The sequence below is a fragment of the Microcebus murinus genome, chromosome 14, assembly GCF_040939455.1.
Source record: "Microcebus murinus isolate Inina chromosome 14, M.murinus_Inina_mat1.0, whole genome shotgun sequence".
Classification (NCBI taxonomy): Eukaryota; Metazoa; Chordata; class Mammalia; order Primates; family Cheirogaleidae; genus Microcebus; species Microcebus murinus.
Genome location: NC_134117.1, coordinates 15363645 through 15381301, shown reverse-complemented (window position 1 = coordinate 15381301; position 17657 = coordinate 15363645). Strand labels below are relative to the sequence as shown.

Here is a 17657-nt window from a genome sequence, read left to right as displayed (position 1 = left end):
GGCTGACACCATGGCACTTTAGCCTGGACAACAAAGTGAGACTCTGTCTCAAAACAAAATAAAATAAAACAAAACAAAAACCACTACGTGGACCAATCCTGGCAGGCAATCTTAATAAAAACTCATAGGATTTGTGCCTAAAAGGCCATGCTTCTCCAAGACACACAGATGCATTCACATAGATTGTCTCTTAGGAGACATGCAAATTAAGCTCACAAAAAGTGCCCAAACAAATGCTTAGAATTAACAACTCACATCGCTGGTAAATTTTGAGATCTTGCTCACATTCCTGAATTGAGGTGTTTCACAGTAGTTGATACTGTGACCTTTACTACTTTCCAGATCCTTCTTATACTCCACCTTGGAAATCAAAACACCAGACGTACAATAGAACCAAACCCCAAGTCACTCTTGAATGTCTCTAGGACTTGACTAGGATATTTTTAGAAAACTTTCAACCCAAGATTTTAAAATACCGGGCATAGGATACTGTAAGTTAGCAGTATGTGTTTTCCTTTGTTAAAACAAATCATAAATAAGTAAAAAAAAATCAGTTTCGTTCTGAAAATTAAACATATCTAGTCCCCTTCAAGAACAAATGTTGTAAGATTTAATATAGCTCAAAAAATGGCAAAACTGGTTTTAGAAATCATGTGGCTATTCTGGGGTGGGGGGAATGTCTTAGGGGGATTATGAGGAGGTGTTCAGACTTCTGGTCATGTTCCAGTTCTTGATCTGAGTGATAGTGGCATAGAAGTGTCCACTTTTGGAAATCCTTCTCTCTGTACATGTAAGTTATGTACACATCTTTGTATGTATACCTCAATAAAATTCAACAAAAAGCTACTTTATAAAGGAATATAATAAATGAGACCACTCAGATACAGAGTATCTTCTAATTTAAAATTTGTTGGCTATTTGAGCTCTGCTAGGTGGCTAGATGTAAGATGTGAGGCTATAGTTATTAAATAGATTCCAGGTGGTCCCAGGGAATTGCAAAAGGCACCTAAGACCAATTACTATTAATAGAGGTATGGCTGGTTTGTCTTACTGGCTAAACACAGGGGCAAAAAGAAATCGAAGGTTCACTTGTGACCTCCTAACAAAGGAAATGCAACTTAATTTGTTATCTTATGACACTATATGGTGGAATATGCCTTTTAAAGTATGCAAGATGCATTACAATGCTCACAATATGATACAAAGTTTTAAAAAGTATACAAAACTATATATACAGCTGAATTCTAATTCTATAAGTGTATGTTTTTCAATTCATCTATTGTGTTCTAGTATATTCACAGAGAAAAAAGCCAAAATATTAACAGTGTTATTCCTAGGTGGTAGAACTGTACTATCAGTGGTCTGGTTCCAGTTCTGTCCCTAAAAGTCTTTATGAAACAGAAAGGCCTTTTCCAGGCCTATAACAACGTGATGGCCTAAAAATGGCAAAGGTCCCATCTAGATCTAATGTTCAGTGAATGAGAGCAGGGGTGGCAAACTTTTTCTATAAATAACCAGATAGTAAATATTTTAGGCTTTTGAGTCACATGTTAACTACTCAACTGTGCCCTTGTAGCTCCAAAGCAGCCATAAACAATATGTAAACAAACGTGATGTAGCTGTGTTCCAATAAAACTTTATTTACAAACACAGACTGTGGGCCAGATTTGGCACTCAAGTTGTAATTTATTGACCTCTGGTCTAGAGCATCAGAATCATATGGAACATGTGTTTAAAATGCATATTTTAAGGCTTCAGCACTCATCTACTACTTCAGAGTATCTGAGGGTCCTGATGACTCTCAGGAAATGTCACCCCTGGTGATTCTGAGCCATCCAAAGTTAGAGGACCATAGGTTACCCTTCTGGATAAAGGACTGGCTTTTAGAGGTTAGGGAAAAAAAATAATTTTGGCTATTTGCATATCTGTTTCTGAGTTGCAGAGAACTTGTTATGTGAGTACTTTTCATAGTCATAACTGTTCTTATTGCCAGAGGTTGCCAGCTCAAGTGCAGAGCCCAGATAAGAAATGCAAATGAGAGAAGATGCCAGGAAGAGACGCTAAGAGATGAGAAGGGTATGTGGGATCAGAGGGGACATTTTCTTGCCAAACAATCCTCACAAGACTTAAAAAGACTTAAACGTGGGTAAGCCAAACAACACACATGCCTCTGGCTGCCACTTCAGCCTGCAAGGTAAGGGGAAGTCACACATACACAGCTTCTCAGAACTCTGACTACAATAATGAGAGGTTGAGAGAGCTTCCATGGTAAAATACTCTTTCTGATCTTTGATTTCCACTCTAGGATAACAATATATTATATTAAAGGCTGGATCATCCAGTATTCTTTCTGCCAACTAGAAATCTGTCGCCTGGAACTTATGAATATCTATAGCCCTATGAGGATTTGGGAAGAAACTATTAAACTACCAGAGAAAGATTTAATTGGTTTGGTTCTAGGCTCTCTCATAAATTGTATTTTTGTTTTTTGGAAACTGGTGACGGATGGGTAGTATATGTGGTGTCACAGTCTTAACCGAGGCTTTTTATCATAGGGTCACCCCATTTACCTGCTGCTGTAGGAGATGAAGAAGGTGGCGTGTGACTGTCCCTGCATACCTACCTCACTCACAAGCTTGTTTACACTCTGAGCCCGTTTGAGAACCAAGTTGTCTTGGGCTGGAAGAGAATGATAATGGGCCGCGCCTTTCATCTTATTGAAGTCCTGCCTGTATTTTATCTGAAAGAAACACACAAAGTCTGGACTTGTTTCCATGCTCTGTGAGAGAAATCACTCCAAAGTTACCCCAGATTTAATGTCAACATTTACTTAAGAGAATTTTCTGAAGGAAAAAAGTTCATGTGGGCTTTTTTCCCATTAAATCTACAAACTACTCAGTTTTGTTTTTTTTTTAATTTTACTGGCACTTTTCACACTTTTACACTTTACAGTCTAATTCTGCATGGAAAAAAAAACAATCTTAAAATGATCATGGCAAAAGTTGTAATTCAAAACCCATTCTGCCCTTGGTTTCAATATCTTGTTTCAGCCAGCCTGCTAAGGAGGGGCAGAGTAATGTCTTTTGATTTCCTTCCTCGGGGCAAAGGTTAAGTGCCGGGTAAGTGGGTAATAACCAAATAGTTATTCGATAAGGGAAAGGAAAGAGAGAAAAAGAAAGAAAAAGGAAAGAGAAAGGAAGGAAAATGGCAAAGGGAGTGAAATGAATGCTAGGTTCTGATTAGAGACCAAGATCAAGTTGGCACATTAAGATCTGCAGCGAGCATGTCACTTTACCAAGTTTAATTATAGCCTATCTTTCAAGGACTGCCAGCTGGCTAGCATTCTGCAAATAAAAACCATTTCATCACCAGCTTACACCCAGTTTGATCATCATGAGACTTGTTTTAAACCACTTGTCCCCTAAAATGCTTAATCTCTACATGGGCCCTCTGGTGAAGACGCTCCTAGTCCCAGTTTATGGGTCTAGACCAGCACCTGTACTTGCTTCTAATGGCCTCAAGTGAGTTATGCTGTTTGTGCACATGCATCTCCTTGGAAGCAGAGAAATGTGAGCAAAGCAGACATCAGAAATTTGGGTGGGAATTGAGGGCCGGGCTAACATTCCACTTGGGCTCAGCTCTCACGAATGTATCTGTGCAGGTCCCAGCAACCACAGCCTTCAGAGACTCCCTTCTCCTCTGCCCCGTGGCTCCGCAGGTCATGCCTACATGGTACTTACATCGCTAACGAGTTCGTTGGCCTTCTTGGCGTTCTGATAAGCTGGAGTGATCATGGCCGGGAAGCTGCCCTTTCCCCGGTGTTGGTGTTCCTCATACTCCTCCGAGTAACCCTGCTGGGTCAGTTGAAAACTTCAATCAGTAAAGCTCCCCTCCCCGAATGGGTGGGGATCCATGATGAGCGCTCACAGAGCCTGTTCCCCCAGAGGCCCATCCACACTGGACATTTCTGCAATGCCCACGTGGTGGTCAGGAAGGCAGACCCTGCAGTCAGCGCTAAATGATAACTGTCCTCATGATCATCATCATTATGTGCACTGGATAAATCAAGATACCTATCACTCTTCTGGGCCTGTGAGGTTTGGGATGTTCATTTCCTAGCTGACACCAGGGAAGTCCTTTGTCTTCCCGTGGTCTCCGGCACTCCCTTACCCAGGCCGGGTGGCAGATCTATGTGGAGGGATGCTCTGACATCTCAAATGCTGTCTCCCAGGTGACATGTGTCACATAACCAGAAAAGAAGCATTATAAAATTTTTGTAATTTGGGAGGATAAATCTCAACTTGGTATTAAGATTATCTGAAGTGGGACAAAATGAGTATTGTAGGCTAAGGATTATAATTTTAGTCCTACATATTTTTTTCCTCTTCCCCATACCACCAACCTACTCCCATCAAGGAAAACCTTCTCTTTCATGAACCTGTCATCACATGACTGGGATAACCCTTCCTGGGCCAACAGATGTACTTCAAGACCCCACTTAGATGTGACCTTCTCCCTGTGGAGGTCCCCAAGATCTCCCTCACCCCAGGACCCATCCCAGGCAGAATCAGCTGCTTTGTCATCTGTGTTCTTGCTGCATTTTGCCCACAAGTCTTCGCCACAAATCTGTGTCTCTTGGGCTCATGACTCCATCTCCCCATGGCCTCCTCCAAGGCAGGGCCTGCCTGTCTCCAGCACCAGGTTTGGACTCCGCACACATGTGGGTCAGATTAGAACAACCAAGCTTCCTTTGATGCCTTAATGAAAACTATTTAGCCTGGGTGTTCCTCCTTGCTTGATTGCCAGAATGGTCTGCTCTCAAATTCTTTGGTAATCTACTCTATGGTTTTGTCCATTCTGCTCTATAGTTTTATATTCATAGTTTTATTTTAAACCCCCCCCCACTATATCTATATGTATGTATGTGTGTTGTATGTGTGAATCTTTTTGTAAGACACCTAAACCTATTGATTACATGCTATAGCGTTTTTAATGACTCCAGTTACTCATTAAAAAGAAGAATGAATTGCTTGGCATTTAAGGCACTGTGGATATTTATAGTTTATCTGCCTGCCTGCTTCTCCCTCACTCCTCCTCCTCACGCCCTGGCAAGTCACACTAAATCACACAGTGAAATGCCACACTAGACTGTGTGCTCTCAGCAGCTGCTAACAGGGCTTCCGAACAACACCCACTTCGATTCTTGTATCTGCTATTATCAGGAATGAAAACTTCAACCAAAATGTCCTGAGTATCAAGAACCAACCATGATACCATGACGTTACATTTCATCTGTGTGTACAGACATGTCTAGGTGCACATGTGAAATGATACGCACATATTACGACTCGTGGCAGATCAGACTATCCAAATACAGAACAAACTATTTTCTGCCAAATATATAAGCTGGATTTTTTTTTAATAAAACTGATTTTTAAAAGTTGTCCTGAGCCTTCTAAACAATATATTTAAAATATGAAACCAGTAAAAACATATTTTCATTGACCTTAAAGCACTATGAAACTATTTAATCAACTTAGAGAATTTAATAAAATGGCCTTTTTCATCCAAAACCAAGCATTTTTACTCAGGCAGACATTGGCAAAGAGGTCACAACCCACCTTTACACACAGCCTAAGACTCAGATGGATATTTGGCCAAGTATGACAACTTGTTTTTCTAAAGAAGAGAAATAAATTCTACATGGTTGCTTTTATAAGTCATGTGTGTTATAGACAATCTACTCACTGCCAAATAATTCAAACAACTGTCTCATTAAGAAAAAAAATCACTTAAACTCAGCAAATGTACTCTTCCAGTGTATATACTTGTCCTTCCAACATTCTTTACTTGCAACTGTGAAAAAGTAATGCTTGCTTTCTCCCCTATAATCCCTACCTAGTACCAGAAAATAATAGGGATGTGCCAATAAAAATTAGCTTGTAAGTGTAATCTCAACCTTTTCACTCCCTGGTAAGATAGAGTTCACTGGAGAAGTGAAACTGGGAAAGAGGTTTGCATTCTCTGGGATCCTGCTTTATCTAGCAAGCTACACAAGAAATTCACTTTCTAAGAAAATGAGTCCCAATTACTCAGTGAAATGCTCAATACTTTTCAAGATGCGCATTTTGATCCCTCCCATGCTTATGCCATGACCAGTTCAACACAGCCAGTCTTAGTCCTTGAGATGGTTCTTCAATGAATAGATGAGAATGCTTTATACTTCACCAAGCGACCACATTGGTATAGGTCCTTCGTTTAAAAAACAAAAAAAGTGCTTCAATCTGTTTTCCTAAGTGGGTGCAGTTGAGCCCTGTGTTATTGTTTGTCCACTACTTTCTAGCTTAGAAAATCCACTTTTCATAAATAAGGCAAAGATAAACCACAGCCCCACCTCTGATTAAATGGTCATAGTTGAGTCATAGCCTGGAGGGGGTCAAACTGAGAACTGGCCATGGAAAAGGGCAGTCTCCCTCTCCCAGGAAGGCATTTTACCACATACCTGGCCGTACTGGTCTACACATTCCCTTGTCAACATGCCCTCAGCTCCAGTGGCTGGACCAGCCATTCCCTTCATCTCTCTTTGATATTGTTGGTGGTACCTCACCTGTTTGAAGAGAAAGGATGAACCCAGTGAATTTAGCCTCCCAGACACAGGGGCCGGAGGAGTAACAGTGAATGTCTTATGGAATGTTCTTTTTCTGTTTGGGTCTAAGGAGAGTGTCTTAGCTGTTAAAGTGCCAGATTACTGTCATGGTAAAAACTCATCAAAAACTATGAAGGAAAGTTATGTCCTGGCTCCAGGGTCAATGCAAAGGTAGACAGGAAGTTGGACTCCCCAGGCCCAGGTTAATGTCCCTCTTCCTCCCTAACATGACAACACTGCTGGGGACACTTACATCACTCGCCAGCTCATTGGCTCTCTTAGCTATCTGATAAGCAGGTGTGATCATAGCAGGAAAACTTCCTTTCCCCCTCTGTTGCTCATAGTCCTCTGTGTATCTCACCTGGAAGATGAAAAAAAAAAAAGGTTGAATCACATTCCCCCAATCCCACTATCTACTAGGCAATTTTAGAGAGATGCCCTGCTAAGGGCTCCCATGACATCCTGTGCATCCCCGGAAGTAGGACATTTAAATTCTCTAAGTTAATTAAATGGTAGGGCAGCTCGTATAGCTTGTCATTGGCTGATAACTTGATGGACCATGTGCACCTTGTATAGCTTTTTATTCCCAATACCCAGAACAGGGCCTGGCACATGGAGACACTCAATGTGGCACTCAACACAAACTTGTTAAGCACCTGGTGTGGGCCAGGTGGTGGGCATGGGCAGAGGAATAAATCTCCTCTTATCCTCAAAGAGCTACCAGTCAAGGTTGGGAAACAAAAGAAGCTTCTCAACGCCAGAGCTAGGCCAAGTCAAGTGGAAACCACTTACTAAGGCGAAGCTGGATTTGTGCTTCAACCTTCCATTCACAATGGTAAGCTCTTGGTCTTATTATACTATGGAACATTTGGACTCTGAAAGGGCAAATGTTAAAAATTCTTTAGAAATGATGTTCTCTAATTTGTGGTGGCAAGAGAGATTTCTTTCAGATTAATCAGATACATCCCATTTGGTACTAATCTGATCTAAAGTATTCTCTCTAAAGAAGTGTTTTCACAAGGTCTGTGCTGGCTGACTTATTGGACCTTAGAAAGTTCTTCCTGGCACCGACACAGGACTGGGATGCCTCCTACATGCTCCCTCTGCCTGCAGGTAAGGAAAGAATGAGGGATCTTGAATGAAAACCACTGATTCATCTCTTACATCACTCTGAAGCTGTCCCCCTGCCCTGGCCCGGAGCAGTTCAGGGGTATCCGCCACTGTGGTGAACCTGGAGACGCGCTCATCGTGCCCTCTCTTGTACTCCACCTGAGGGGGAGACAGCACAGAGTCAAGTGCACCCACTTCTACGTGTCCTTCCTGGCAGCTCTCCGGAAGCTGCGCCATCAGGCTGCGCTCAACACAAACCTTGCCAAGTCCGCTATGGCTGGCTTCATGGGCTCCTCCTCAAAAAACAGCTATGCTAATGTGCTAGGTCCAAGAGAGTGCCAGGCACTGCCACACTTCAACAAATATTAACTCCCTTAATCTCCAATACAGTCACATTTGGTAGGACTAATGTTTTTCCCACTTTACCAGTGAGAAGCCAAGAAAGAGAGAAGTTAAGGAATGTGCCCATGGTCACACAGCTACTAAGTGATAGAGCCAGGACTCAAATCTCAGCACTCTCACTCCAAACTCTGAGCTTGTAACCAACAAGCTATGCTACTCTTCAGGAGGATCTGACATCCAGTTACAAATCAGTATCCTCAAAGCTAAATCAACCTCGAGAAATCATTTGGTCCAGCATGTGGGCGAGCCACCTGGCCTTCTCTCCATTTTACAGATGTGGCCCAATCAAGGCACCGAGGATAATTGATCAGGAAAAGGTATGAACAACAGTTTTCTCCACAATACGATACTAATGCTACCTCCTGCCCTAAAGCAATCTCTTCCTGTTTTTTTCTGGAATCACGGGGTTCATTAATAACCAAAATTAGTCTAATCAATAGTGACCCTCACCTGGCTGGCCAGCTGGTTGGCTTCCTTGGCTCTTTGATAGGCAGGTGTGATCATGGCTGGAAAGCTCCCTTTGCCCCTCTGTTGCTCATAGTCTTCTGTGTACTCCTGCTGGTCAGAACCAACGTCAGCATGAGAACTAACACGATACTGAATGAGAACTAATTAAAACTGCAATCAAACCAAAGAAACTGGATTCATAGGGTCCTTGGGAAATATTTTAATCACCTGGAATAAATTTGAAAATGGCATTCAGCTGGTGATTGGAATAACACCATCAACACTGAAGAACTCATATTTCCCAGGTCAAATGGGTTCCCTTCCAATGCTTATATCAAAACACATGGACCTGGCACAACACAAGGGCTGTCCTTTGACTCAAAGGTCTGTACAATAACACAGCCATTAATACGAAGGAGACTTTTCTGTAATTCATCTACTGGAGATAGTCCTACGGCATTGGGAGTAAAATGTCTCTCTGATGATTAATTATGACATGATATTATCTGGTGATAATGAGACATATCATCTTAGCACTTGTGTTTCTAGTGTTTTCTTTCCATTTTCTAAAGGAAATGTCATGAAGACTAACAATATTTTCCAAAGTGGATTCTTCAGAGGGTAGGCATGTGGAGAGATCTTGAGGGCAATGTGTGCAAATGGTTGAGGATTTCCACAATCTGAGCTAAAGTGCCTTTCCTACATGAAAGCCTACTGAGGTCTCTCTTACAATTCTTGAGGTCATTACTTTGAAATGGGCCACCCAGTCTGGTTCCTTCTGGACGTTCTAAAGGATTATCTATTTCTTTGCCTTTTCCAGCTTCCAGAGGCCCCACATTCTTTTACGTGGCTTGTACCATCTGTTTCTGTCCCCACCTTTGCTCTGACTCTGGCCGCCCTGGTTCCAAGGATCAGGACATGAGAATCTTTGGGGAAGTGGGTATTATTCTATCTTCCACTATCTTAAAAATAAAGGAACATTCAAACTAATTGCTGATTAATCACTGAATTCATTTTTAGGGCCCTTACCTCACCAAGAGACTTTCGAGCCTCAACCATCCTTACGATTTCAGGGTCCGGCAGAGCTCCCGGGCACCAGGCATTCCCTTCCCCATATCCGGTCCAATAGCCTCTCTACAGAAGAAGCACATAAATGCATATAAACACATGCCTCACGTGTTTGGTTGGCAAGATAACCCTACCTACCCCAGAATCACAGCAACATTCACATACATTGTCAAAATAAGATATCCTCTAAAAACTATAAATAGGAATTGGTAAATGGTGGGTCTCAGCTAACTAGAATGCTCATTTCTTTGAGGCTACAAAATGACCTAATATCCTAAATAATTGAACCTTCTGAGATTTTCTTATGTCATAGAAATATTCTGAATGTAATCTAATATTTCTTTGCTCATCATTGCATCAGGATTGAGCAGTGGGGAGTCACCAGGCAATCTGAGATAAAGTAGCATTATTCAGACAAGCTTTATAAACCTACTACCTATTATATGTCTGAAAATTGACAATGAAAAAAAAAGGAAAACAAAGTTCCTCTTGTAATGACCTTGCTCATGACCTACCTTGTGAAATAAAACTAATATACAAAACAGAAAGCAATTAGAAACATTTGTATATGTAAATGTAATATACAGGTGATGACTACAGCTGGAGTTTTTAAAAAGCAGTCTGTGTGAGATGGGCCCCATTTTTGGCAGAAAGACGGAATCTGAGCTGGACCTCTAGGGCTGAGGTCAGTTAACAGAGGCCAAGGGAGAAAGAGAACAGCATCTGCTCTAGGAGGTCAGTTCCATGAAGGCAGGGATTTTCATGTTTTGCTCATTAATGTACCCCCAAAGCCTGGAACAGTGCCTAGAACATAAAAGACATGATGACTATTTGTTGAATAAATTCCAGGAGCTTGGGATGCCTTGAATAAATGCATGAAGGCAGTGATGGGCTTGGCTGAAGGACCATGAGGAGCTGAGTTTGATTGGACTTGAGGGAAAGAGATGGGGAGACAGGTGGGCTGGAAGGGAGCAACCTTGACAGGATGGGTAGAGCCGGCCTTTGGAAATCTGGAAAGACAGATAACTCATATGCGAAAATATGCTCAATCACACTAGCAATCAGGGAAATCTAAATTAAAACAACAAGATGCAGATCATCAAAATATTTTTCTGGTAATACCAAGTGCTGGTGAGAGTGTGGGGGAACAGGTATTCTCAGAGTCTTCCTTTGAAAGTATAAAATGCACAGCTATTTTAGAAAGCAATTTGATAGTCTCCATTAAAATTAAAAAGGCACATGCCCTTTGACCTAGCAACCTCATTTTTCATTATTTTTTCTAGAGAAACACTCATTTGTGTCCAAACAATATATTGAACAAGGGTGTTCACTGCAACTTTATAAAAAGAAAAAAATAGAAATAACCCTATTAATAGGGATGGCATGGTACTGTACATCCCTTCTTAATGGTGCATCCATGATACATCCATCCATAATAGCTTAAAAGGGCGCTGATGTGGAAATATCTCCAAGATACAGTAGTTGGAAGGGAGAAGACAATGAATTTGGGCTAGAACAGATAGAGCTGAGGTGATGCTAGAAAACATGGATGGAGTCTTCTATAGACAGCCAAAATTACAAACTGGATTATAGAAGACCTAATTGATTTTCTCTAGAAGTAATAACAATAACAACACATTTCATTTGCATAGTAGATTGTTTCTCTTTCATTTTCCAAACCCATCTATCTTCTCTCACCTCATTCACCAGCGGTTGCCTGTTGGGTGCACCTGTCCCATCCTTGGATTTCATGTCCCATTGAAAAACCGATTTAAACTGTTCACCGTCTTTTTGGTCATGGATCTGCCCAATAAAGACATTGTCGGTAATGTTTCCATCAGAAAAGAGAAAGAAAATAAACAAATAACACCTAGCTAAAAACTGTGGGATTTTCCTAAATCTCAACTGCAAAACATCTGAACTGCACTATGATACATGCTGCGCTGTCGGTCTCACTGTGGTTTTATCTGCACTGCCAGCCAGGTGGCACATATAGAGCACCTGCTGTGTGCAAAGCTCCATTGAGCAGTACAATTAAAGAGACTGAAATAAAGTCTCTATTAGCTTACCACATGGCACAAAGTATTCAGGTTAGAGTAACCTCAGACAACACTGGACATTAGAGTAGCGGTTCCTAACTTTAGTCTGTGTATCCATCACCCAGAGAGCTTGTTAAAATTCTGGCTTCCAATTTCATGGAGGTATTGTCCTGCGCTTTATAATTTTACCTTTAATATCTTGATTTATAATATACCTTGAGTTAATTTTTGTGTATAGATGTGAGGTAGGGGTCAAGGTTCACTTTCTTCTATATAAATACCCAGTCACTCCAGGACCATTTATTGAAACACCATTCTTGCTACGTTGAATTGCCGTGGTGCCTTTGTCCTAATTCAAGTGACCATGTATGTGCAGCTCTATTTCTGGACCGTTACTGTAGTCTCCTGGTCTGTTTATCTATTCTTGTGCCAATCCTATGCTGAGTTAATTGTCACTGCTTTTGTAAGTCCTGAAATCTGGTAACCTAAGTCTTTCGATTTTGTTCTTCAAGATTTCTTGGCTATTCTAGAACCTTTTTGTTTTCCTATCTATTTTAGAATCAGTCTGTCAATTTCTATAAAAAAATAAAAACACCAGGATTTTGATTGGGACTGCATTGAATGTATAGATCAACTTGGGGAAAACTGACATTTCAACATCTTCATGACCTTGGTATAGGCAAAGATTTCTTAAATAGAACAGAAAAAGGATTAATCATAAAGGAAAAAAGGTCTCGGGCCCAAATCAAGATATCACTATTTTTAGGTCTTAGATGAGGCCTAGAAATCTGAAATTTTTACAAGTTGAAGTTTAAATCCTTAATTTTACAGATAATGAGCAAACAAGGTCAGAGAAAAGTTTAAACCCAAGGAATTCTAGTTCCCTAACAAAGGCACTTTCTGACATTGACTTTCTGGGCTTGCTGCTGCTTAATGCTGCTTAACACAGCTCCAATGTGTATATTTTTAAATACATAAATTGAGAGATCTCTATATGCTTTTCCCCTTTTATTTTAAGAAACTATCATGAACATTGCACAGACTTAAGGCAGGGATTCTTGCCTACAAATAGCAACACTAATATTTTGAGCCAGTTAATGATTTGTTGTGGGGGCCTGCCTTGAGCTTTGCAAGATGTTTAACAGCATTCCTGGTCTCTACCCACCAGCTGGAACAGTACATCCTCCACCCCAGTGTGACAATCAATATGTCAGCAGACATCGCCAAATGTCTTCTGAGGGGTGACACTACCCTCCTTGAGAACCCTGTACTTAAGGAATCAGAAACAGATGGCCAAAATAGATATTCCATCTCACTTCTAAAAGGCTGTAGTTGCGGCCCTCCTCCCCCAGTACAAATCCAGCACTGTGGAGGGTTGGTCTTCCCCAGAGACCTTTCACGAGATTCATAATCACACAAGGAAACAGGCAGAGGAGAAAAAGTCACAAATACTGCTAGTGAAGTAAGGAAGCATTAGGGGCTTAAGTTCATTCTCTGAATAGAAGAGAACCTAGATGCTTTATTCTACCAAAAACTCCATTCATACCTACCAAACAGGAAATTCTGTCTTTGTAAATATTTGTTTATTTTTCAAAGAGTGACTTTTAGGAAACAAAAAACTGGAGATGTGCTCCAAATGCCAATTCAAAATCTTTACCCTACTTTTCTCCTTCCTCACCATCACTGAAAAATCCCTTTCTTTCTTTTTTTATTTTAGCACATCCACAATGAATTTGTATTTTATTTAATTGGGAAAGTCTCTCAGAGATGCCAGGGGGTACAGAGGTAATTCATCATATACCCTAGGGTAGTTGTGAGACCTGGGGGCTGGGAAGGACCTGGTTATTCATTTCAATTTTTCCCTTGTAGTAAAGGAGAAAGTGATCTCAGGAGTTAATTTTTTGATACATACACACATACCAGATATACACATATACACACGTATACATACACCAGATATACATATACATGCACACATATACACACCATATACAGATATACACATACCATATATACACATACAGATACCACATGCATACACATATACATACATATGCATACACATACCACACACACTATACACACGAACATGTACATGCATATACACATGCACACATATCACATGCATACACATGTATGCATGTGTGCACATACTCATACCTATATACACACGTACATACACTCCCCATATGCACACATATGTACATATACACATATATACATAGTCACATAGATGCAAACAAATACACACACACAGTCCTCCTGGGAAGCTCACATCACTGTCTCTGGCTGGAAATAGAACCAGTGACGATCCTGGCCTTGCTCCAGGTTGGGTCTGTCATACATAATTAAAAGAAAGTGAGTCCATGATGACCTCAAAGACAGGTAAGTACTGTGTGACCTGTTGCATGATGGTAAGGTAGAGGCATGCCAACTGTGGCTTAGGTTAGAGTAGGAAAGTACAGACATCGTGGATCTTTCTGTAGAGCATGTGACACATGCAAACAGCATTCTGATGTATAAGTACATCTCCTTGTGTTTCATCTGTCAAATTCTGGCTATACAACTACAAAAACATCTGGGTATCTGAAAACATGAATAAGTGTTCTTTTCTTCTGGAGAATTTGCCACTCTCTAGGTATATATGAAAGTGAGCCAATAAGGTGGATTCTAAAGTCAGACAGATCTAGATTTGTACCCAACTAGCTGGGTGAAACTGGGCAGGGTACTTACCCTCTCTGAGCCTCAGCTTAGCTTCCTCAACCCTAATATAATAGTACAGAGGTTCTCATGAAGAACACATGAGATCACATAAAGAACTTAGGGGAGTGTTTGGCACTTTGGGTAAGAACTAAATCCAGCATTTATTGTAATTTCATGTAGCTGGCTTCAGACATCAAAAGATGAAAACAACGTCCTAAAAGAATGAGCCTTCTCAGTAATGTACAATTAACAATTGCTTTTGAATTCTTAAGGCTTGTGAATCCTTAGGAATCGATGCATGAGCAACTCTCTGAGCCTTAGTTTCTTCACCGGTAAAATGGAATAATAATAGTATCTACTTCATGTGTATTAAATGAATTAGGCACTTCCACAGTAAATGCTACATAAGCTTGTGAAATAAAAATAATAATAACCTCACAATTAGCGCAAAGCACTTAGTGAAATAAGGTATCTTGGCAGTCTGTCGAAAACCACCCGGCCAGTATCCAATACATACTTCCTTGAGGAGGAGGGAGGTCAGGACAGGCAAGAGAGTGGGTATGAGGCCGGGAAACATTAGGAAGGGAATCATGGGCGAGGAGAGATTACTAGAGAGACCTTCACTTCATGAGCAATTTTCTAATTTTAGAAAGCCACTAAACTTCATCCCACAAAGCAACTTCTTGTGGGCATGGGTGAGAGCAGCTCAATGATTCATCATTTTAGTGGGCGCAAGAGTTGCATCAATAGCTGGTTATTTGACAAAACACTGTTGATCTTTCAAGAGGTTAGGTTTACCCATGTGGACTCTTTGTCCACCTTCTCTTCCCAACCCCCACCTCCCAAACCACACTTCATTTCCGAATCAAAATATCTTTGACCTGTCCCCACCCCAAGGGGAAAGAAGAAAGAGAGGCTGCCAATAATCTTAAGCAACTACTGAATTCAGAGAGATTTAAGAGTGTGAAACTACAGGTTTTTAATTTTATGTACCACAGCATCACAAGGGAAAGAAAAACTAGCAATGTTTTCCAACTATGTAAACTATATATTTTATGTATCAAATACCTAGTACATTTAGGGCCCACTCTATAAACTGTCATCAATGTGTCCAGAACTTGCCAGACCTAAAGATTATACTATAATCAAAGATTTCAAATATTCAATCTAGATTATCCTATATATTGACCCATAATATTATGGGAGGACAAATAGCAATATTTGTTACTTAAATGCACTTTGCATGTGTATGTGGCAGAAATGGGCAGGTTCACATATAGACAGAGAAACTTAAAAACCTAACAGGTGCCTAAACAAAGGGATTTTCTTTTTTAAAAAAATAGATACATAATATTTGTACATATTTATGGGTATGTACATGCACAGAATGTATAATGATCAAGTCAGGGTTTTTTAGGGTATCCATCATCTCGAACATTTATCATTTCTATATGTTGGGTACATTTCAAGTCCTCTCTTGTAGCTATTTTGAAATATACATTATTGTTAACTATAGTCACCTTACTCTGCAGTCAAACATTAGAACTTGTTCCTTCTAACTATGTGTTTGTACCCCTTAACCAACCACTCTTCATCCCCCACCGACCCCCATATGCAAAATTAAGTAACTTACCTCACTAATGGCCTCTGGAGACTGCCTCATATTTAGATTTAATGGTGTATAATAGACACTCGTGAAAGTGTTATTCTTCGGGTTATGGCTACAAGAAGTGGATATAAATCGCAATTAGAAATACACTTTATCCAACATGACTGAGTGACTGTTCTTAAAGGTACAGTCATTTTTAAAAATAAATAAAAATCAATAAATATAAAACTTAATAATTAAGTTAATGATTTTCCAGGTGATGAGTCTTACAGAAAAAAAAAGCAAACCAAATAAATTCAAGATAATATAACTTAAAGCCCAAATTTAACTGGAAATGATCATTTGAAAACTTTCTGATAAAAATAGCAAAGGATTCTGAAATTATTTAAAAGACTTTAAAGCTCTATATGTATATCCATGGCAATTGTGATGTTCTGCACAACATTTGATAATTTGACATGAGGTTATAGTGTATAAATTTGATCTTTTACTTAGAATAAATTTGAAATTTTCTGTCCATTGCATAAAATGCCACCTTAGGTCTCTGCAATGACTGGATATAAGGGAACCCTTTCGGGAAGACATTTCTTGGATTTAACCCTGGAGTATCTGTTGTGAACCTTTAGTTGGCTACTTTTTGAAAACAAATACAACTCAAAGAGGTGGCAGGGAGGAGCATCAAACACTTACGCATGACAATACGGCTTTTTCTGGTGACTCACAAAGTTATTAACAGATAGCATCATCTTGCAAACTTCACAGTGAAAACATGCTTTATGCCATATCTAGAAATCATATAGAAAAGATTTAGCAATGATTTTTTTTCTAGACTCAAGATTCTTATATATTTTAGGGTAAAATATTGAGCTTTAGGGATAAAATGGTGATCAAATTAAAAATCACACACATAGCTAGAATAAACACACAGTTAAATAAATGGATCTTTTCTTTTTCAAGACAGCATAGAAGAAATAGAAATGTGTAAAACTAAATAAAGGTAGGAAAATTTCTTATGGTTCATAAAAACCCCACATGTCCATACTTGAGAAGATAAATTTCCCATTGTTGTTATTATTCCCATAGGCCAAGAAATGTCTACTGACCTGATCTATGCAGCTGATCTTCTCAGCAGGGTAAACCCCATACCCACACCTAGAGCAAGCCTGCACATTCATCCTGAAGTCTGGAGAGAAGAGACAAAGATAGGCAACAGGAAAGAAATCCAAGGAGAGCCCCGAGTCTAGTCGTTCAAGTCTCCCAAATCCAACAACTATTAAATTCCTGCGGGCACCTGGATCATTCAGAATCCAACTTCCACTTTCTTTTGCTGACCTTCTAGTTCGATGTCAGCAGTTGGATGGTTTTTAAAGCTGCCACTTACTCAAGGGGCTATTTTGGCTACTCACTCAGCACGCATGCGTCTGGGAAATAAGGTGGAGGTATTTCTAGCTGACATGCTTCTCTAAATAGAAAAGTGAACTCACAACAGCATCATGTTTATGTGGATAACCAAATCCTGGTGTATGATCAGGCAGCATGGAGTGGTTTAACACTAGCTGTGATCAGAACCCAAGAAAAGAACTTAAATGAAGACGCTACCCCGTCATCCGACGATCAAATTAGAAAAGCTTGC

General features: G+C 40.1%; 1 protein-coding gene across 9 annotated transcripts in view; it reads right to left on the bottom strand.

Moving 5' to 3' along the window:
• The window catches only part of NRAP (nebulin related anchoring protein), a 65943-nt gene extending 48562 nt beyond the window's left edge, over positions 1–17381 (bottom strand). For 2 of the 9 annotated variants that reach the window (XM_020280684.2, XM_020280686.2), the window contains exons 1-13: positions 17128–17381; positions 16715–16809; positions 16049–16136; positions 13988–14047; positions 11372–11476; positions 9635–9739; positions 8609–8716; positions 7811–7915; positions 6900–7007; positions 6503–6607; positions 3741–3854; positions 2624–2740; positions 256–360 (exon numbers count right to left, since the gene is read on the bottom strand). In XM_020280684.2, the coding sequence (XP_020136273.1) occupies positions 256–360; positions 2624–2740; positions 3741–3854; positions 6503–6607; positions 6900–7007; positions 7811–7915; positions 8609–8716; positions 9635–9739; positions 11372–11476; positions 13988–14047; positions 16049–16136; positions 16715–16809; positions 17128–17199 (1287 nt within the window). In that variant the 5' untranslated portion in view covers positions 17200–17381. The remainder of the gene's footprint in view (positions 1–255; positions 361–2623; positions 2741–3740; positions 3855–6502; positions 6608–6899; positions 7008–7810; positions 7916–8608; positions 8717–9634; positions 9740–11371; positions 11477–13987; positions 14048–16048; positions 16137–16714; positions 16810–17127) is intronic. The other 7 variants (XM_012772194.3, XM_012772185.3, XM_012772222.3 and 4 more) reach the window with 7 other exon arrangements.
• Positions 17382–17657: the final 276 nt, after the last annotated feature.